Source organism: Ornithorhynchus anatinus, chromosome 10, assembly GCF_004115215.2.
Source record: "Ornithorhynchus anatinus isolate Pmale09 chromosome 10, mOrnAna1.pri.v4, whole genome shotgun sequence".
NCBI classification, from domain to species: Eukaryota; Metazoa; Chordata; class Mammalia; order Monotremata; family Ornithorhynchidae; genus Ornithorhynchus; species Ornithorhynchus anatinus.
Window position 1 is genome coordinate 7347088 of NC_041737.1, and position 21610 is coordinate 7368697.

Here is a 21610-nt window from a genome sequence, read left to right on the forward strand (position 1 = left end):
TTTCTGAGAAACCGAAGTTAATGTTGATCCACGGTTGCCACCAGTGTCAGATTTCATCCCCTCCTCTCCATCTCCACCCTGCCTCTCTCACCCCTCCCATGGCCCCGTGAACCCGTGGGAAAACACACTGGTTTCTCCAGTCCCCGAAATGCTCCCCTTTGACCCTCCCCACTTTTCTCCCTGTGTTCTCCGGCCTCCCAGCGCACTTAACCCCATCTGACAGAAGCGCAGCCGTGACGTTAAAACTGGGCAAGGTGGATCAAAAAGCCACGAGGTCTTTTATCGGGGAAATGACAGTCGGTCTCTAGAGGGAGAATTAGTGGATTCGGAATGGGAAATCGGACCAAGGGTTGGATGGGCCGAGGCTCAGGAGTGAGAGGAGCAGCGTGGCTCAGGGGAAAGAGCACGACTTTGGAGTCAGAGATCATGGGTTCGATTCCCGGCTCTGCCGTTTGTCAGCTGTGTGACTTTGGGCAAGTCACTTAACTTCTCTGTGCCTCAGTTACCTCATCTGTAAAATGGGGATTAAGACTGTGAGCCCCACATGGGACAACCTGATTCCCTTGTGTCTACCCCAGCGCTTAGAACAGTGCTCTGCACATAGTAAGCGCTTAACAAATAACATTGTTAGCATCGGTCCCCTCATCCTCCTGGGGAAGTGGGGGGGATTTTCTGTTCAGGAGTGTCTCTCCAGGGTCTCTCTGATCCACCAGGGACGAAGCCATGTTTCGAGGGTGAGCGCTTTCATGGAGGTCACCTGGGCGGTCACCCAGAGTCCAGCAGATACGTGAGGCCAAGTCTCTCCCCCCCGGCAGCAGCCACCTCCCGGTCTCAGATTTGTCTGTGGGAGCCCCAGCCCACCCATGGAGATAAACTGAAAGCCACTGGGAGGCCTTGAAGTGTGCAGCTCAATAAAAGCAGTGTGGTCTAGTGGACAGAGCGTGGGACTAGAAGTCCAGCGCTTAGAACAGTGTCAGCGCTTCCAACGGTGTTTGGCACATAGTAAGCGCTTAACAAATACCATTATTATTATTAAATAGGGTGACCTGAGCTCTCTAGTCCCAGCTCTACCACTTGTCTGCTGTGTGACCTTGGGCGAATCCCTTCGCTTCTCTGTGCCTCAGTTTCCTCATATTTGAAATGGAGGTAGACTGTGGTCCCTCTGTAGGACAGGGATTGTGTTCGATCAGATCGTTTCTTATGATATTGGTTAAAGCACTTACTATGTGCAAGGCACTGTACCAAGCGCTGAGGTACATGGGGCTCACAGTCCTACTTTACGGATGAAGTAACCGAGGCAAAAAGAAATGAAGTGATTTGCCCAAGGTCACACAGGAGACAAGCGGCAGAGCCAGGATTAGAACGCCGGTCCTTCTGACTCCCAGGCCCGTGCTCTATCCACTAGACTACACTGCTTCTTTATCGCTGTTTCTATCTCAGCACTTAGGACGAACTTAACAAATACAATTATATTTTAAAGGACACAGAGCCAGCTTCCATTGTTTTCCGGGACCTTTTCTGGAAAGAGCAACGCCACTGTGTTATACGTAGAACCCGGGCCTTTCCTTGGGGTTCAGGAGGGCTTGTGGAAAGAGTTCTCCTCAGGTTTCCAGTTTGCAGACAGAGAAACTGAGGCAGGGGTTCAGACTCGGCCAAACCCCTATAACTAGGTAGGACTCAAGGCCGCCGCTTTGGCAAGAATCTCTCCCTAGGTTGTCTCCTTTAAGAGGGAACTACCTCAGATTCTCTCATGATTTTCTCATGACAAGAGATACCAGATTCTCCCACTGACTGAATTCCTTCCGGCTGGTGCCTTGGGCCCTGTGGAATCAATCGATCGATTGGTATTTATTGAGCACTTTCTGCGTGCAGAGTACTGTACTAGGCACTTGGGAGAAAATATAACAGACACATCTCCTTGTCTCAGTGAGCTTACAGACTAGAGGACCAGCTTACAGTCTAGAGGGAAGCCGCCCCTTTTAGGCACCCACCCCTTTTGGGCACTCGGCCCTGCTAGCGCCCTGACCCGGAATTGATTAGTTTTCCCCTCGTGAACTGAAACAGCAAAAGGAGTTAGTCGTTGGGCCCTTCTCCTCTGGCCCCCAAGATCATAATCGAAAGCTCCGGAGTCCCCATCTTCTTGCCCACGGAAGGGTGACCGTACATCCAATTTTATCCGATAGTCCAACCTTGGGTAAGTCACTTCACTTCTCTGTGCCTCGGTCACCTCATCTGTAGAATGAGGACTAAGACTGGGAGCCCCTTGTGGGACAGGGATTATGTCCAACCTGATTAACTCGTATCCACCCCAGTGCTTAGTACAGTGCTTGGCACCTAGTAAGCACTTAACAAAAACCATTACAAAAAAAGGAGTGATGTCAGTGACCACCCGATCCCGGGAAGGCTGAGGAAGTGGGAGGTTAGCTTGCCGTGAAATGGTTGAGGGCTCATGGAATTCCTGGCTCAGAACAGAGTCCATCTGCCCCTGTTTCGGCCTGGCCCATCTGTGTCTCCTTTTCCGATTCCCGTTTCTAAGCGGCACAAGTGAGTAGGATTCCGCAGGCAACTCTGGTTTCCTTTTCTGTTCAGGCTTGGCTTTTTTGGATACCCTGTAGACCGCGATTCCTCTTCAACAAGGAAATCTCAGTAATGGCTTTCTCATTCCTGACCTTTTTTTTTAAAATAGTATTTGTTAAGCACTTACTATGTCAATCAGTCAATCATGTTCATGGAGTGCTTACTGTGTATAGAACACTGTACCAAGCGCTTGAGAGAATCCAATGCAAAAGAGTTGGCAGACACGATACCAGTCCAAAGAAAGTTTTTTTATGGTATTTGGTAAGTGCTTACTATGTGCTAGGCACCGTACTAAGCACTTGGGTAGGTACAAGCTAATCAGTTTGGACGCAGTCCATGTCCCACATGGGGCTCACAGTTTTAATCCCCATTTTCCAGATGAGGGAACTGAGGCCCAGAGAAGTGAAGTGATTTGCCCAAGGTGACACAGCAGACTCGTGGCAGAGCCGGGATTAGAACCCGGGTCATCTGAGTCCCAGGCCCGGCCCTTTCCACCAAGCCATGCTGCTTCTCACCCTGCCCCGATAGCCTGAATTGGTTTCTGGATTTCGCATTTTCAAAGGGAAGTAAGAGTACAAAATACATGTCTTTGGAGGCATTTGCATCTGAGGAAACTCCCAAGTCAGAGGGCCCAGCAGGTCGATCCCCCTGGGCATCTGGGCTAATTGGCTCCACGCTTTCCGTTCCAGATCCTGGCCCTGGTGGCCGTCAGGAAAGGGATGGACTACCTCTTCTCTCAGCATGACCTCAGCTTCCTCGATGATGTCATTCCCGAAAAGGACAAGAAGAAGAAGGAGGACGAGAAGAAAAAGAAAAAGAAGAAAGGCAGTTTGGATAGCGACAATGATGACGTAAGGCCCCTTCCTCCTCTCCCATCCGCCCTCCTCTCCCCCCAACGCACACACATCATAAAACCATCCCGCCAGCCGGGACACAGACGGGAAAAGCGATGGGAGAGGTGACGGTTTCCCCAAGCGAGGAGCCGTGGTGACATCTCCAAGAAGGAGGACCCCCGGTTTCTTTATCCCAGAAAGGAGTATTCATAAAGTGCCTTTCGGTCTGGTTTAAAACCCAGTATCCTCAGTCCCCTAGCCTCCACCTCCTCTAGCCCCTGATGTTTACTTTATATTTTTGCGGTTTACGAAGGCCTTAACCCAGAGCATCAGCAGCGGTAATTTGGCCCCCACGTTTGGGCTGGGCCCGCCTCAGGCCCAGAGCAAGAGATGAGATTTGCTCTGCCACATTCTGGGCCGTATTTGTCTCGTTTCTTCTAATCCGGGCTTAAAAATTGGAGGAAGGATAAGTGCCTGTCTCCGGCGAGATTTGCCGGGAGCGCTGATCTCCGGCCGTAGCGTGCATTAGAATGATGAAACGTGGGCCGCTAATGGCGGTATTAAGGACGTGACCTCCTCTGGCCGTGCCCCTTGCCGGCCCTGGAGTTAATTCTCATTCCAGACTGGCTCGAGGAAGCTCTGCCCCTTGGGCCGCAGGGACGCTGTTGGTGGGGGTAAGGGAGCGGTGCTGAATGATTAGTTGTCTCAGGAAAAGGGAACCGGTTTCGGGGAGATGGTCCAAGGCTGGAGATTTCTGAAATCAGTGCAGGGAGCAGGTTGATATGAGAGACAGCGCAGGGCTGGGAGGAGACTGGCCCCAAATTAGGCCCGAGTCTGGGGATATAGAGTTGGAGGGGAATTCAAATCGGCCACTTTGGAGTCGGGTTTGCCCGGATTTGGCGGGAAAGGCCAAGGTCCTAGGCTCGGGCACTGTGATGGCTTTGGAGGGCTGGGCGAGGCCGAGGCTGCTCCCTAAAACCGAGCACGCTCCCTGAGGGTCCCTAGCCGTTAGAAGGGGAGGCCGTCGAGGGGTCACATAGTATTAAGATTGTGAGCCCCATGTGGGACAGGGACTGTGTCCAATGCAATATCTTGCATCTACCCCAGCGCAGTAAACACTTAGCAAATACCACAACTATTAGTCACAGAAACCGATCAATGGTATTTATCAGGCGCTGAATATGGGCAGAACCCACAGACGTGTTCCCTGCCCATAATGGCCTTACAGCCTAGACAATTACTCTTCCCCACTTCAAAGCCGTATTGAAGGCCCATCTCCTTCAAGAGGGCTTCCCTGACTAAACCCCCCTTTCCTCTTCTCCCACTCTCGTCGCTTTGACTTGCTCCCTTTATTCATCCCCCTTTGCAGCCCCGCAGCACTTATGTACGTAACTGTCATTTATTTATATTAATGTCTGTCTCCCCTCCTAGACTGTAAGCTTGATGTGGGCAGAGACCATATCTGTTGTATTGTTATGGTGTACTCGCCCAAGCGCTTAGTACAGTGCTCTGCACACAGTAAACGCTCAATAAATGCAATTGCTGACAGACTGACCAGAGGGGGAGAGAATGAAACCGAACATGTTTGTGTGGTTCTTTTGGTCTCCAGGCCATGATATCTCCTGGCCCGAATGGCAAATCCTGCTACACGGAGTTCATTCCTTCTTCTTCCTTTTCTACCTCTCCCAGGGCGTTGGTCAAGGGGTGAGGCTGAGCTTCTCTCTCTGTCCGTGCTCACCGCCAGAGGGGTTGAGTCAAAAGGGATTTGTTCAGTCTTGAGGAATGGGCAGGAATAGAAGATTTAGGCAAGCACGACCGAAAACGATCTGGGGAGTCAGGGCGGATCCCTCCCACGTTACGTATGGCTGGGTCTGCCCACTAGAGTTTGTCGCTTGGTCTAGAAAGGAATCCCAGAACCAGAAGGGGATTCTCCCTCTTAACCCAGTACCGTCCACAGTGACTTGCCCAAGGTCACACAGCAGATATGGAGTGGAGTCGGGATTAGAGAGTAGGTCCTTCTGACTCCCATGCTCTATCTACTAAGCCATACTGCCTCTGATACTGTACTAAGTGCTTGGGAGAATACAGTATAACAATAAACAGAGGCATTCCCTGCCACAGTGAGCTTCCAGTCTAGACGAGGGAGAGACGGGCATTAATATAATACGCACAGGATCAATATCTCCATGTTTAAACCCTTCCTAAGGTTCTTGCTAGGCTGGTCTAGGAGAAAGGAGGATTAGAATTTGTTTTTATACTTAAAAGTCATTTCTCAAAGTTTGTCTTCATGTCTAGTTTGAAGATAATAAGGAATGATGGTATTAATAAACCCGTAGTAAATGCCAAGAACTTTGCTAAGTGCCAGGGAAAAATACAGTGTGAGAAATTGCATGGCCTAGGGGAAGAAACCCGGATCTGGGAGTCGGAGGACCTGGGTTCTAATCCCGGCTCAGCCACTTCTATGATGTGTGACCTTGGGTAAGTCACTTCACTGTGCCTCAGTTCCCTCATCTATATAGGGATTAAGACCATGAGCCCAGGGTTGACCGTGAATCTGTGTCCCACCCAATTATCTTATATCCAACCCAGCTCTTAGTTCGGTGCTTGGCACAGAGTAAGTGCTTAACAAATACCATTAAAAAACAACAATACGAGGTTGTAAACTCCTTATAGGCAGGGACTCCCTTCAGTGGATAAGCTTCCGGGTATTCCCAAGCATCGAGTACATTGTTCTACGCAAAAGAGGCCCTCAGTAAGTATATTTGTGACAACCGCTAATAATAAATTATAATAATAAAATGACAATTATAATAAACAACTCGTTTTTCATCCTGTGGTTACAACATCTATAGACCCAACCTCTTCATTTTAGGGGCAAGCGTGAGGAAGGGGAAGCACAGAGATCAAGGGTGAATTTTTTTAAAACTTTTTTTTTTAATTACTGTAAAGAAAATGAATTTTTTCTGACGAGAGAAAGCCTGAAGGGACTTTTTCCGCGGGAACTCTCCTTCTGTCGGAAACTCTGGATTTTGGGGGAAAGCGCGGTGGAAATGTTCTAAGACCTTTTGCACGTTTCTTCCACAGTCTGACTGTCCTTACTCAGAAAAAGTCCCAAGTATTAAAATTCCAATGGACATCATGGAACAACAACCTTTCCTAAGTGAGAGCAAACCTTCCGACAGTGAGTAGAACTAATCCCTTGCATGCCGGCTCGAGTCTGACTTGCGCTTCCCTTTTAAAACATTGTATTTCAGTAAATGATTTTTCTCTCCCTCCACCTTTCCTTCGCTTTATCGTCTCTAATTCGACAGCAGGTTTACGCTCGACGGGTGTCGAGCTTGAATTCTCCTCTCTCAGTGCCTCACCGTTAACCCCCTTTTCCCTGTTGCTAACCCATTTTCTCGTTAAGTCTCTCTCCGTCTCTCCACATGTAATTTCTGATCTCCGCTGCACATAGAACCGTGTCGTTAATGGACTTTATCTTCCCCTTCCTCGAGTCCAGAATGGCCGCTTTGTAGCACCACACCACTGTCTGTTACTGTTTGTCTCTCTTAGGTTTCAGCCAATCATCTCTCGAACCAAATTCCCCGGGGGAGCAACTATTGCCAATTAATCAATTGATTACGCCCAGTAGACCGTATAAATTTGCTCCCTGAACACCCCGGGAATCACGTGGCTTGAACCCCTTACTTCTTAATTCTCGGGTTATTCCGGTGACCTGCTTTTGAATGATTTTTCCAGCTGGTTCTGCTTGTAAACCGCTCCCTGGGGCGGTTCGGTTTCACGGCTCGTGTGTTTTCCCTGTGGACCAGGGGGCCGATTTGGGAATGTTAAGGCTCTGAGGCGTTGCGGTGGCGGAGAGGTCAGGGTATCGAGGCGATCGGAAATTCGTGTTGCTTTCATAGACAGCCATTTTTTTCAATTGTATTGGTTAAGCATTCACTATGTGCCAGGCACTGTGCTAAGCGCTAGGGTAGATCCAAACGACTCAGGTCAGACACAGACCACACGGGACTGAAAGTCTTAATCCCCATTTTACAGATGAGTAGCCTAAATCACAGAGAAGTGAAGCGACTTGCCCAGGGTTACTCAGCAGACAAGTGATTAGAACCCAGGTCCTTCTGACTCCCGGGCCCGTGCTCTCTCCACTAGGCCATGCTGATAATAATAATAATTGTGGTATTTGTTAAGTGCTTACTATGTGCCGGGCACTGTGCTAAGCGCTGGGGTGGATGCAAGCCAAATGGCATGTGTTCAACCCCTGAACTTGCCCTCTTCACTAAGGATTCATCCCTGTCCTCTCGTTACCCAAAGACTCAAAGATCAGGGTCGTTGGTCGGAGAATCGGCATGGCGTAGTGGATAGAGCGTGGGCCTGAGAGTCAGAAGGTCTTGGGTTCTAGTCCCAGCTCTGCCACTTGTCTTCTGTGTGACGTTGGGCATGTCACTTGACTTCTCTGGACCGCAGTTCCCTCATCTGTAAAATGGGGATTAAAACTGTGAACCCCACGTGAGACAGGGACTGTGTACAACCTGATTTGCTTGTATCCACCCCAGCGCTTAGTACGGTGCCTGGCACATAGTAAGTGCTTAACAAATACCACAATTATTATTATTATTATTATTATTATTATCCAACCTCAAGTCTGAGTGCAGCGAATATACCCTCAGGGAGCTGGTTGAGGGACCTCCCACCATCCCTTCTTGAGTTCACAGCCAACTGTCTCCCGATTAGACCGTGCGCCCGTCAAAGGGCAGGGACTGTATCTGTTACCGATTTATACATTCCAAGCGCTTAGTACAGTGCTCTGCACATAGTAAGCGCTCAATAAATACTATTGAAGGAATGAACTGTCCAGCCCCACCCTCATCCCGCCCCTCTGGAGAGCTAACATTCAGCCTGGCCCCCAGGTGGGAGCCTGCTTTTCCTCCAGCGCCTCGGAGAACCCAGAGTCCTAGCCCCCAGGAGGGTGTCACCAGCCGAATCTGAAGCCTGGCCGTTGGCCCAGGCAGGCTGCTGTCTCCATCCCGCCAGTCGCTCTTCGCCTTAATCCTGCTCTAAAATTATGATCAAATTAGTGTCACTAAATTGTGCCGGCCAACCGGGTGGAAAGAGATACATGCAGTTCTTCCAAAGCTCGTGTTTGGGCCAGGCGGAGCTAGCAGAATGCCGGTGGGGAAATAGGGCATTTATCCAACATCACACGTCTGGGCTCATAAAGCCCGGTGCGATGTTGCAAGAAGCAGTCGCGTCAAGGCACACGGGTTACAACGAGAGTTTTCCTTAGCGTGACTTCGACAGGAACGTCACCCCCAACATCATCGGAGAACCAACCGAACTAGAGAAGTAGTGTGGCCTAGAGGATAGAGGCTGGGCTGGAGAGTCAGAGGGCCTGGATTCTAATCCCGGTTCCTCCACTTGTCTGCTGGGTGACCTCGGGCTAGTCATTTCACTTCTCTGAACCACAGTTACCTCATCTGTAAAATGGGGATTAAACCTATGAGCCCCATGTGGGACAGGGACTGGGTCCAACCTGCTCGTATCTACCATGGCACTTTCATTCATTCATTCAATAGTATTTATTGAGCGCTTACTCTGTGCAGAGCACTGTACTAAGCACTCGGGATGAACAAGTCGGCAACAGATAGAGACGGTCCCTGCCGTTTGACGGGCTTACGGTCTAATCGGGGGAGACGGACGGACGAGAACGATGGCGATGAATAGAGTCGAGGGGAAGGACATCTCGTGAAAACGATAGCAACCGAATAGAATCGAGGCGATGTACATTTCATTAACAAAATAAATAGGGTAATGAAAATATATAGAGTCAAGCGGACGAGTACGGTGCTGTGGGGATGGGAAGGGAGAGGGGGAGGAGCAGAGGGAAAGGGGGGGGAAAATGGCACTTAGAACAGTGCTTGGCACATAATAAATGCTTGAAAAATTTTTTTTAAAAAAAACTAATCTGGCTTCATTGCTCGAGGAAGGGGCCACTGTTTACCTTGATATTGCTGTGTGTTCAATATCAACAAAACCCTTTCCTGATCTCCCCTTCCCCCCCCCATTAAACCTCACAAAGAAATGGAGTACGGAAGCATCTTCTAAGATCTTGGAAGTTGAAAGCTGTTTCCACACTGTTTCTATTTCACTTCTCGGGCTGGGAAATTCTAATCCTCAGCATTGGAAACCAATGAAGGATTTAAATTCAGGGGAAGAAGGCAAGCGTTCAAGGGGCAGGGCATACCGTGGGTGGAGCTTTTAATAAAGAATGAATCTAGGAAGAATTCACTCATTCAGTTCCTTCTCCTCCTCCCTCTTAGGGGGGTAGATAGATCTGCGCCTCTTTCAGTAGATGGGTTGGTGAAGGGTTTCTTTTGCACCGAGAGACTGTTCTATGTGAAATACCTCATGTGTATGCGTTTTATTTTAATCCGTGCAGGAGAAAAATCACCAACATTCCTTGAACGCCATACATCGTGCTGAAAAAATTCCTTTCCTTCAGTCACTTGGCATGCCAAGGTAAGGGGCGGCATCTCGATAGGGATTCTTGGGCTGTTGTCTGGGACAGTAACAAGGCAATGGGACTCTCACTGAACCCCGACCCGGACTGACGGAGAGAGGGAAGAGGATTGAATCCACCCCATTCTCATGCTCTGGAGATCACAAAACTGGATATCTGTCTCCTCTGTTCAACTGGAAGCTTCCTGTGGGCTGGGAACATACGTCGAGCTTCTAATGTACTTTCCCCAGCACTTAGCTCAGTGTACCGTGCCCAGTGGGGGCTCTACAAACCCCACGACCTTCGCCACAATCACCATCACCACTACCGCCCCAATTATCACAACCGTAAGCGCTTAGTACGGTGCTCTGCACACAGTAAGTGCTCAATAAACACGATCGAATGAATCACGGTCGCCATCATCACAATCACTAACACCACCACCATTATCACCACCACCATTCACCACCACCACAGTCACCACCAGTATTCCCATCTTACGGTTAATTCGAGGCAGCTTTAGCCTGTCCCTGAGGAGCTGAACCTGGAGCTGAAGTATATCGACGGCTGCTCCTGGGCCCCCTGGAAGTAGAAATGCTTTTCTTTCTCGGGAGAGTGTGATTTCCTCTGCTGAAGTCTACAGTGTGAAGACATCTCAGAAAGGAGGCAGCAAAATGCCAACCAATTTGCAATTTTCGTAGGACACTGATGGTAGAACCTCCTTGTCACTCAGTTTCTTTCACTCTGGGTGAGATCGCTACTCTCCTAAGTGCTTAATACGGTGCCCTGCACACAGTAAGTGCTCAATAAATATACGGGTTAAGTTGACTCACCGACTACTATTGCTTAGGCGAATACGACGAAAGTAGACTGAAGAGTCCCCGAGAGAAGGAGTTCTCTAATGAGAGAACTTCAGATCGTGAAGTGGAAAACCCCACAGAGTTCAAGAGGGGACGAGGTAAACGTGCGAAGAAATCAAAGGCAGAACAGTTGGTGGGACTGGGTTGTGAGCTGCCTGAAGAAGGAGTGATTTGTGGGACATTTATGACTTCTTTTCCTCTTTGTTTTTCTCCTGCAGCCCTCCAAGAACTCCAGTCAGAGTTGTGCCTCAAATTAGAATAGAACTTGAGCCAGAAGACAATGGTTATTTCTGGAGGAGCAAGGGAACAGAAACTACATTGTAACCTGTTTGTCTCTTAAACACTGAACTCTTATCACTGTTTTGTCATTAGCTAAACCCCACAGAGCTCTCTGCTTCTCCCCCGCTTAGGTAAAATTGAAACAGCCATGCATCTCTCCACGAAAACATCTGCAGAAGAGTTTCCCCCCTTTTCCTTTCGCACACGTTGCCGACTTTCTTCCGACTCACAAATCCTTTATCCCTCAGTACCACCCCAACCCTGACCTCTCCCCACCCGTTTTTAAGCAGAGGGCGGTAGGGTTGAGGATTTTGTAACACCATTTTGCAAAGGGCGGAAGAACCGACTCCGGGCATTCACCCTAACCTGGTTGGTTTTTCTGTTGGGAAGAACACCGCGTGCCCAAGAGGCTGACTCTGAAATCGTAGCTTCTCTAGCTCTGCGTGACAGGAAAGTGCTGCTAATACTTAATAGTCCTGTGCTTCTAGAAAGCTCTAGAAGGTACTTCCCTCACTCCCCGCTCCTCAGAACCATCACCACCACTGTAGCAAGTGTCCTCCCTTTTCCTATGCAACTTTTTTTTTTTTAATCCTTTAATGGACTTACCCGTTGAGTACATTGAAGACTATGTTTTTCTTCCTAGATTTTGTTGTTAAATTATGGAGGCCTAACCTGCAACTTATTTTTTGTCAATTTTTTAAAAAACTTTTTTTTTAATTACTGTAAAGAAAATGAATTTTTCCTGCAGCAGGAAATTTAGTTTTTGAGTAGTTCTACCTCTTATTTGTAGCTGCCAGGCTTTCTGTAAAAATGTATTGTATATAATGTGATTTTTTTACACACCCCCAAACACACACACACACAGTCTCGAGGGCAAGCCGCAGGCTCAGTCAGATCATCCACACAGCCTCTCTGCAGCACCCACTTTCGTGATTTGTTTCAAGGATCCTAACGCTTCCGTGAAGGAGACGCAGGGTTTAACGGCTTGTGGCTTAGGACCAGTAGGATAACTCCGGTGGCAATCGACCGAGGTACTGACTCCCCCCTCCTGATAGGACCTGAGGACAGACACTGATTGTATTCGGATCCTGATTTCCTATGCAGTATTCTTTCATGGAGAAACCTGCGTGTGTTATGGTCTGTGTCTCCGCAACTTGCACGAGCGGTTGAGCGCGCAGGTTAGAGTGGAAGAGCTTTGGTAGACCAAGGGAGAGGCCACTGAACTCCCCTAATCAGTCAGGACAAAACCCTTCATCCCTCACCTCCCCTGCTCGACAGCAGGGTTGCCTGGAAAACTCACCACTTGGGTAAACCAGGGGTTGGAGATGTGCACCACCTGATTTAATTCTCCTTTGCTGATGGATCGGCCCATCCTTCCCACTTAAGATCCCTAAATGAGAATAGCATTTCCATACCTGAACCGTGGACACGCGCGAATGCAGATAGTGCATCTGTCGGCGTACTGATGGATAAGATACTGCATTAGACCCATACCACTTTTTTTTTAAATGAACTAGGTCGTTGGTGTTGGGAACTTTTACAAATCTGGTTTTGTATAGAAACATATATTTCTACACTAAGGTAACCATTTTGGACATTGCCTATTTGTAGCCAAACTTAGCATGGGGTTTTAAATGTGAAATTTTTTTAACAAGTTGCATTGTATGTTGCGAATGAAAGCTGACCGTCCCAAATTTTGGACCTGTGGTCCAGGATGCACGTGACTAAATTTGGGATGGGTCCACACTGGAACACGTAGGAGGAGGGCTAGGAGTAGAATGAAACCACTAATTTGTGGTTTCAAAATCTGGTCGGCGTATTGGGCCCGATTCACACCCTGTTTGACTTTGGAGGAGTTTTGCCCCTCTGGAAATGACTGTTTTGGTTTGTAAAGGGTGGAGACAAAGTAGCTATTACAATAATTGTCATCCTGAAATAGTGACTCCGTTTGCAAAACCCAAGAACCCGAAAGAAATATTTCCCCGTATGTGATAGATTTATGGTCCGCGACACTTTTTAATTGAAACGTTTAGAGGAAACGAACACTTTTTTTACGGTGCTGAGATCTAGCATGCCGAATTTAGCCGCAGCTGCGTAACTATAGCTACCCCCCAAAACACAGCTATATTAAGGCCATATTTATCTCAGTTTATTGTCCTCCAATGCGATGCTGAAGAGAACTTACTGACAATGCTTTCTCCAGGGCTTTATCGAAGGAGAGAGCGGACTGTCTAAAGTCAAACCTAACCGTACCCACGATGTGGATGAGCCCAAGATCCCCGTTTCGTCATTTAGGAACTCTAGGTGGAACAACTCTGTGTTGTCCCAAGTGGGATCGAACGTTCCAGAACAAACAGTGGGCCGACTTGAGCCACTTCCTAGACTGTGGAACTCCAGCTCTGGAAGAAAATGCGGAGATGCGACGTTGAGGGTGTCAGGCGGGGTCACTAGGGAGAGAAAAGGGGACGATCGTAGGGGAGTCGAAGGGAGGAGTGTGGTTGTACTGTTTTAATCAGACCAGGTTAAAAGGCCACGCTGGTCCTCTAGGAGGGCAACGATTAGCCTCACATGGAACAGGGATCTTCTATCTACCCCACCACTTTAGGGTTTGGCGCACAGTCGGAGCTTCAAAAATATCACCATTATCATTATTGTACTTTGGGAGCTGAGTTTAGTTTGGGGAAGACTGCCAACTCCACTGTACTCTCCCAAATGTTTTGTCCAGTGGTCTGCACGTAGTAAGTGCTCAATAAATGCCTCTGATCGATGATAAAGGAGGGTTACCTCATTGAAAAGCAGCACTGAGATTCTCCACTTTCATCTTCAAAGAGAAGAATTGAAATGACAACCACGTCAGTTTCCGGACACCCTTTAGCCGGTTCTGAAAAATACTGGCACCTCCAAGGTTTAGGGAGGATATTTGGGGCAGAGGGTACCCCCTCCCCCCTCCCCGACCTTTCTGTAAGGGGCACACAGTGATATCTTTGGAAATGGCTTATGTGGAATCACTTCAAATGTACGTTGCGGGAGGTGGTGTAGCCAAGCACTGGTCAATCAGATTGGTTTGGTTTGCCAGTCGTCCGCTGGATTGGAGGGGTGGGAAACGAGAGGGGCTTGTTTAAGGTCAGTCTGAGCCATGATAATAAACTGCTTAGGTTTGGGAGTGGGAACTTCATCCAACACCCCTTTGAGACCCTGTCATCGTCCTCTGTACGGGGTGAGATGAGGGTTTGAAAATCTGCTTAGCCGGACAATGTACAGAGGGAGTTTTAAACAAGACCTGTTCCCTCTTGCCTGCTCTACTCCAAACCCTTCTCAAACTCAGCGAAAAACAAAAGAACAGCGAGTCTTAGTTCCCTCCTCTGCCCTCAAACCCCAAAAGCATGGCATAAAGGCTGCCTGTGACGCCCTGGATAGTCAATATGAAACTCCACATACTGTACTTGTAGACATATGACGTACACATACGTTCACAAGCTCACACCCACGCACACATACCCAGAGTGCATACTATGTGTTCTAAAAATTAGCGATCAATTATCCAGAAAACTTTTGTCTTCCGGAGCTTTTTGAACCATGTTCAATGTACTTGAAATGTATTAACTGCTGAACCGAATCTTCTCTTTCCTGTTCTTTTTCGTTTTTAATTTAAAGTTTGAGCTGTTACCTAGAGGTTGGCACCGTTCAGGGATGGAACAGATAGATATTTCGACTTCTCCTTTCGTACCACTTAGTGATTTTGCTGCAGATGCCGGGATACTTTCTTGTGTTCCCTTGGCATTAGCTCTGCCCAGTCTCAAGGCCTTCCGGGCTGAACGTTTTTTCTAGCACTTGACTATCGAGAGGAAGGGACGTGGGATCAGTGCAGATGCACGGTTTCATCCTACTTCGTTTCATCCTCGATACCGAAAGGGGTATCTTGTATGCTCACGAAAACCGTCGAAATGTGCTTTGACCAGACATTTGGGATATGTCGTATTTCTTGGTTCGTACGTTTGGCCTCCATGGGTGTTCATAGGAAAAATGTGAGTTTCTGATTCCCACTTCCTAGGCAAACTGCAGCAGTGGGATAGCAACTCAGGGTGAAAATCATCCAGTGAAACGAACAGAGCCAGAAATAACCTTGTCCCCGGACCTTCAATGTGAAATGGGTGAATCGCAGTCTCTCTTTCTCTCTCTCTCTTTCTCTCACACACCTCTTATTGGCCATTTTCATGGCTGGAACTTATTACTCTTTGGAATCAATATGCACTTTCAGATAGTCTCCTTTTTAGTCTCTTAAAAGTCTATTAGTTTTGGAGGAATGATGCATCTCTTTTTGCTAAATGAAGATCAACATGGTGGAACAAAGCGAAAAAAAGAACAGAAAACATTTCAATAGATTAATCTTTTTTTCCAATATAAAACATGAAATTCCTATAACATAGTATTTTACAGTTTTATGAAGCTTTCTATTGTGACTTTTATGGAATCAAGAGATGAAGAAGATGAGATATTTTAGCATTTATATTTTTCAAAATTAAATGTATACTTAAAATAAAGTAACTTTATGCATTCGTGGTGGTCAAGTGTGTTGGTTATGGGCTTCTGGTGGGGTGGGAGAGTTGACGGGAGCGAAGGTTGAAGGTTAGATGGCACATGGATCCTGCTAGTAATGATGATAATAATAATTATGGTTTTTGTTAAGCGCTTACTGTGTGCCAAGCACTGTTCTAAGCACTGTGGTAGATGCAAGGTAATCAGGTTGTCCCACGTGAGGCTCACAGTCTTAATCCCCATTTTACAGATGAGGTGACTGAGTCACAGAGAAGTTAAGTGGCTTGCCCAAGGTCACCAAGCAGATATGTGGCAGAGCCGGGATTGGAACCCACATCCTCTGACTCCCAAGCCCGTGCTCTTTCCACCAACCCGCCCTGCTTCCCAAACTAAGCAAATCCTCAAGGATTAATCTTCAATCCATCAGTTTAAATCCCCGTTTTACAAATGAGGTAACTGAGGCACAGAGAAGTGAAGTGACTTGACCAAGGTCACCCAGCAGACAGGTGGCACAGTGGGGCTTAGAATCCAGTCCTTGTGACTATTTCTGCCTTACTTACCTTAGCCTAGCTGTTTATCAGAAGACTGCTTACAGCTTGGTGTTTCAAACTTGGAGATTCAGATGGGATTGTTAAACCACGTAGAACTGAGTCGAGACGCCGGGGATGAGAGACAGAGAGACACCTGGCAGACACTCAACCGATCGTATTCGCTCTTGCTCACTCCTGGGAGAAACCCGGTGGGCTCGGATTACAGATGCTCCATAAACTGTGTTTAGGGGATCATCTCTTTGGAGTGTGAAAACTTGTCTTTTTGCAGGATCAGCTAAGTCACGTGCATATCTTAAATAACATGGTACCGGCGGCAAACAGGAATGGAACTTACCCAGTGCTGGCTCCCTGAGCGAGTTTTGGAAGGTGAAGAAGTGATACGACGAGGATAGACGGTATTTATCTCCAGTGGACTTTCTCACACAAGACAGAAGGTTAGTCAAGGTGGGTCAACCGAGGAGGAAAAATAAAGAGAAGCAGCGTGGCCTAGTGGAAAGAGCCAAGACCAAGTTGCTGCCCCTAAAGAAGTAGGGCGTGAGTAGTTTTGACTCCAGGACCAGACTGAGATCTGGAAATGATGGGATTTGGCTTCAGACTGAGAGGCAGAGTGGCCTAGTGGATAGAGCACAGGCCTGGGAGTCAGACGGACCTGGGGGCTAATCCCCTCTCTGCCATTTGTCTGCCGTGTGGCCTTGGGTGAATCGCTTCACTTCTCTGTGTCTCAGTTACCTCACTGTAAAATGGCGATGAAAGCTGGGAGTCCCGTTTGGGACATGGACTGTGCCCAACCTGATTATCTTGCATCTATCCCGGACCTTAGTAATAAGCACTTCAGAAATGCCATAAAAAAATGACTGAGCAGAGCTAATAATGCTTCTTGCCGCTCTTCAGGCTGGGTTTCAGTGGAACCCATTGGGAGGGTGGGGCTGCTGAGTCCTAAAGGTAGAAAGAGCCCCGGCTTGGGAGTCAGAGGTCATGGGTTCTAATCTCGGCCCCACCACGTATCAGCTGTGTGACTTTGGGCAAGTCACTTGACTTCTCTGCGTCTCAGTTACCTCATCTGTCAAATGGGAATAAAGACTGGGAGCCCCATGCGGCACAGGGACTGTGTCCAACCTGATTAGCTTGCATCCACCCCAGTACTTAGTACAGTGCCTGGCACATAGTAAACACTTAACAAATACCGCAATTACTATTATAAATTTCATGCTCGCCCCAAAGCTGGAATCCAGATGGCTGACTCTGGCACATTTCTTTCCAAGAGCGAGGAGGTGGGCACGGATCCCAGTTTCCGACCCCTCCCCCTCCTCCTCTCGGACTCCCAACTCTCTAACGATCCACTGCCCGAAGATTCAGCCATCACTGTCGGGGCCCCAGGAGGGTCTTTATGCAGGGCCCCTGGATCCGGGGAAAACCATCCGTCACTCTGGGCTCACTGTGGGCAGGGGATGTCTCTATTTATTGTTCTATTGTATTCTCCCAGGCGCTTAATACAGAGTTCTGAACAGAGTAAGCGCTCAATAAATAACAATTGAATGAATGAATGAAGAAGAGTGCTGAACACTTGATCTCAAGGTGATCCCACATGCTGAGAAGCAGTGAGACCTAGTGGATAGAGCACAGACCTGGGAGTCAGAAGGACCTGGGCTCTAATTCGGTTCTGCCACGTGTCTGCTGGGTGACCTTGAGCAAGGCACTTCCCTTCTCTGGGTCTCAGTTACCTCATCTGTAAAATGGGGATCATCACGGTGAGCCCCATGTGGAGCAGGGACTGTTTCCAATCTGACAAACTTGGATTTACCCCCACGCTCGGTACAGTGTCTGGCACATAGTAAATGCTTAACAGACCTCTTTGGGGAAAGAAAATGATGGGATTTGGCTTCTGGGCAAGTCACTTAACTTCTCTGTGCCTCAGTTACCTCATCTGTCAAATGGGGATTAAAAAAACTGTGACCCCCACGTGGGACAACCTGATCACCTTGTATCCCCCAGCGCTTAGAACAGTGCTTTGCACATAGTAAGCACTTAACAAATACCACAATTACTGGGGAAGCAGCGTGGCTCAGTGGAAAGAGCCCGGGCTTGGGAGTCAGCGGTCATGGGTTCGACTCCCAGCTCTGCCACTTGTCAGCTGTGTGACCGTGGGCAAGTCACTTCACTTCTCTGTGCCTCAGTTACCTCATCTGTAAAATGGGGATTAACCGTGAGCCTCACGTGGGACGACCTGATTACCCTGGATGTCCCCCAGCGCTCAGAACGGTGCTCTGCACATAGGAAGCGCTTAACAAATACCGACATTCTAAAATCCTAACCATCACCTCCAGAAAGGTTTTCTCAGAAGGGTCCCTTCAATCAATCAATCCCTGGTATTTACTGAGTGCTTACTCTGTGCTGAACCCTGAACTAAGTGTCGGGAGAGTACAATAGCATTAGGAGAAATGATCCCTGCTCTCAAAGAGTTTACAATTCAGCAGGGATTTAAAGGGACAACTCACCAAATTCTGCCTTCTGGAAATTAACAGTTGTTGGAAAACAAGTCCTTTAGGGCACTCTTGGGAAGAATGTTATTTCCACCGAAACTTTACAGCCAGAACTGTGGTATCTGTTAAGCACTTACTGTGGGCCAGGCACTGTTCTAAGCGCTGGGGTGGATACGAGCAAATCCAGTTAGACACAAGAATGCCAACAGGAGGATCTGACGCCTAGTGCGTCGCCTTGAGAACCGTAGAAATTACAGAACAGCAGAGAACCCGTCGGCCTGCTGGTCAACCCGCTCTGCTCCGGAGAAAATGCGTTCGTGTTCCCCAGACAGATCTCTCTACGTGACGATACCACTTCCCCTGAGAAGCTTTGGACCGCAGAACATACATAATCCCTCCCTCTGACCTCTTTTCGGGCTTAGTTGCTATTTTCCCTATCATTTCACTTCCCCCCTCCTCCATTTCCATTTGATCCTAATGTTGTGGAGCGTTTTGGCTTTTAATTCTTGTGTTTCTTCTCCTGGGCAACAACCTCTAAGAGGGAAGTGTTTTTAAAACTGACGTGTCATAAAGAGAATTAGCAGCATAGGGGTTTAATTCAGCCGGATTGAGCAGGTACCGTTTTTACCAACCATATTGTCCTCTCCCAAGAACTTAGTATGGTATTTTGCCCCAAGTAATCGCTCAATAAATACCACGGATTGACTGATTGAGCTACACATATAAAGCTTCCCTTTGCTATTTTCAGTTCTGCCTCTTAGGATCACATTTCTCTCTTAGTCGCTGCTCAAAGGCAACCGCTCTCTTGCCGAATGCTGCAGGCCAGGATGGTAAGACTCCTCCCTGCCGTCTTAGCCTATGCATGTCAATCAATTAATCCGTGGTATTTATCGGGCACTTATTATGTGCAGAGCACTATTTTAAGCTCTTGGGAGAGTATAATAGAACAGAATTAGCAGTCACATTCCCTGACCATAATAAGATTACAGTCTAGAGGTGTACAGTCATACATTCCCCTTCTCCCCATCATTCACCTTCCCGCCTTTCCTTATCTTGTTATTACCAGTTTATCTCATTTTTCCTTGTGTTCCCACTATTTGTAAAGGAAGCGCTTCTGTCTTTCTCCCCAACTAGATTGCAAATTCCCAAGGGCCAGAACCACCGTTTGTAAATAATTTAGGTCCGCCTGTCTGTCGAGTGAGAATGTAAGCACGTCGTGGCCAGGGAAAGAGTTATTTCTATCTTCTGTACTTCCCAAACACTTAGTACAGTGCACCACATCGACTTCATTCATTCATTCATTCATTCAATAGAATTTGTTGAGCGCCTACTATGTGCAGAGCACTGGACTAAGCGCTTGGAAGGTACAATTCGGCAACAGATAGAGACAATCCCTGCCCAGTGACGAGCTCACGTCTAAACGGGGGAGACAACAGAACGGAACAAAAACAAGGATAGATCCAAGGTAATCCAGTTGAACACAGTAGTGACCTTGTATCTACACCAGCGCTTAGTGCCTAGCGCGCAGTCGGCACTTAAATTATTATCACATTATTATCATTATTATTATTACAGGGTTCTGCACATATTAAATGCTCGATATTATCGATACTCGATCGGGAAATGTGCTCTAAAAAGTTCCTTCTGCTTCTTTTGCTATGGTCTCCTTTTCCTCTTTGTAGTTCGCTAGACTGTAGCCGAGCATTTAGAGATCCTGCTGGAGTTCCCGCAGCTTGCTGTGCGGACTTGAATGATCACGAACAACTTCAGAAAGATGCCAATAAAACCTCCGAAAGTTTGTTTGCCTTTGCCGTCCTCTAGTGGGAAGAATTTTGAGACGGCTTTATTACCTAAATCTAGGCAAGGCGGGAGAATAATCTGGCAGTCCTCGTAGCGGTCGATCGATCGATCGATCCATCCATCTTTGGTATTTATATGGGCAGGAAATATGTAAGTAATAATAATAACAGTGTTGGTATTTGTTAAGCGCTTACTCGGTGCAGAGCACTGTTCTAAGCGCCGGGGGAGACACGGGGGAATCAGGTTGTCCCACGTGGGGCTCACAGTCTTAATCCCCATTTTACAGATGAGGTCACTGAGGCACAGAGAAGTGAAGTGACTTGCCCACAGTCACACGTATATCTGCTAATTCTAGTGTATTGTTCTCTCCCAAGCTCTTAGTACAGTGCTCTGGACTATGAATTAGACAAGCAGCCTGCCTGAGTGGACAGAAGCAGCATGGCTCAGCGGAAAGAGCACGGGCTTGGGACATGTCAGAGGTCATGGGTTCGAATTCTGGCTCCGCCACGTGTCTGCTGTGTGACTGTGGGCAAGTCACTTCACTTCTCTGTGCCTCATTTCCCTCATCTGTAAAATGGGGATTAAAACCGTGAGCCCCACGTGGGACGACCTGATCACCTTGTATCCCCCAGCGCTTCGAATAGTGCTGGGCACCTAGTAAGAGCTTAACAAATGCCACAGTTATTATTATTCTCCGGGCCTCAGTTACCTCGCCTGTAAAATGGGGATTAAGACTGTGAGCCCCATGTGGGACAGGGACTGTTTCCAACCTGATCACCTTGTATCTTCCCCCAGTGTTAAGAAGAGTGCTTGGCACATAGTAAATGCTTAACAAGTATCGTGGTTTTTTTTTTGCTCTGCACATAGTAAGAGCTCAATAAATACCACTGATTGATTGATAGAGTAAGCACTTACTGAGGGGTTGTAAGTGAGCCTCAGAAAAGCCTACAGGTCACAAGCAGCTCAAAGCAGGAAACCTGCAGGACCAACGGGGAGATTCCCAAAGGACAAGAAATCAATCAGTCGATCAGTTCCACTTGGATTTGCTTCCTTTTCTGCCCCTCCCTCAGCCGCACAGCACTTCTATACACATTCATATTTTATTTGTCAATTTAATATCCGACTCCCCCTCTAGACCGTCAGTTCCTGGTCGGCAGGGAATGTGTCTACCAACTCTGTGATATTGTACTCTCCC

General features: G+C 47.8%; 1 protein-coding gene across 4 annotated transcripts in view; it reads left to right on the forward strand.

The window, feature by feature from the left end:
- The window catches only part of SLC4A4 (solute carrier family 4 member 4), a 259357-nt gene extending 243753 nt beyond the window's left edge, over positions 1-15604 (forward strand). For 3 of the 4 annotated variants that reach the window (XM_029073646.2, XM_003430899.5, XM_039913245.1), the window contains 3 exons: positions 3267-3428; positions 9850-9929; positions 10988-15604. In XM_029073646.2, the coding sequence (XP_028929479.1) occupies positions 3267-3428; positions 9850-9929; positions 10988-11093 (348 nt within the window). In that variant the 3' untranslated portion in view covers positions 11094-15604. Of the gene's footprint in view, positions 1-3266; positions 3429-6494; positions 6592-9849; positions 9930-10987 lie in introns of all 4 variants that reach the window. The other variant, XM_029073647.2, reaches the window with a different exon arrangement.
- Positions 15605-21610: the final 6006 nt, after the last annotated feature.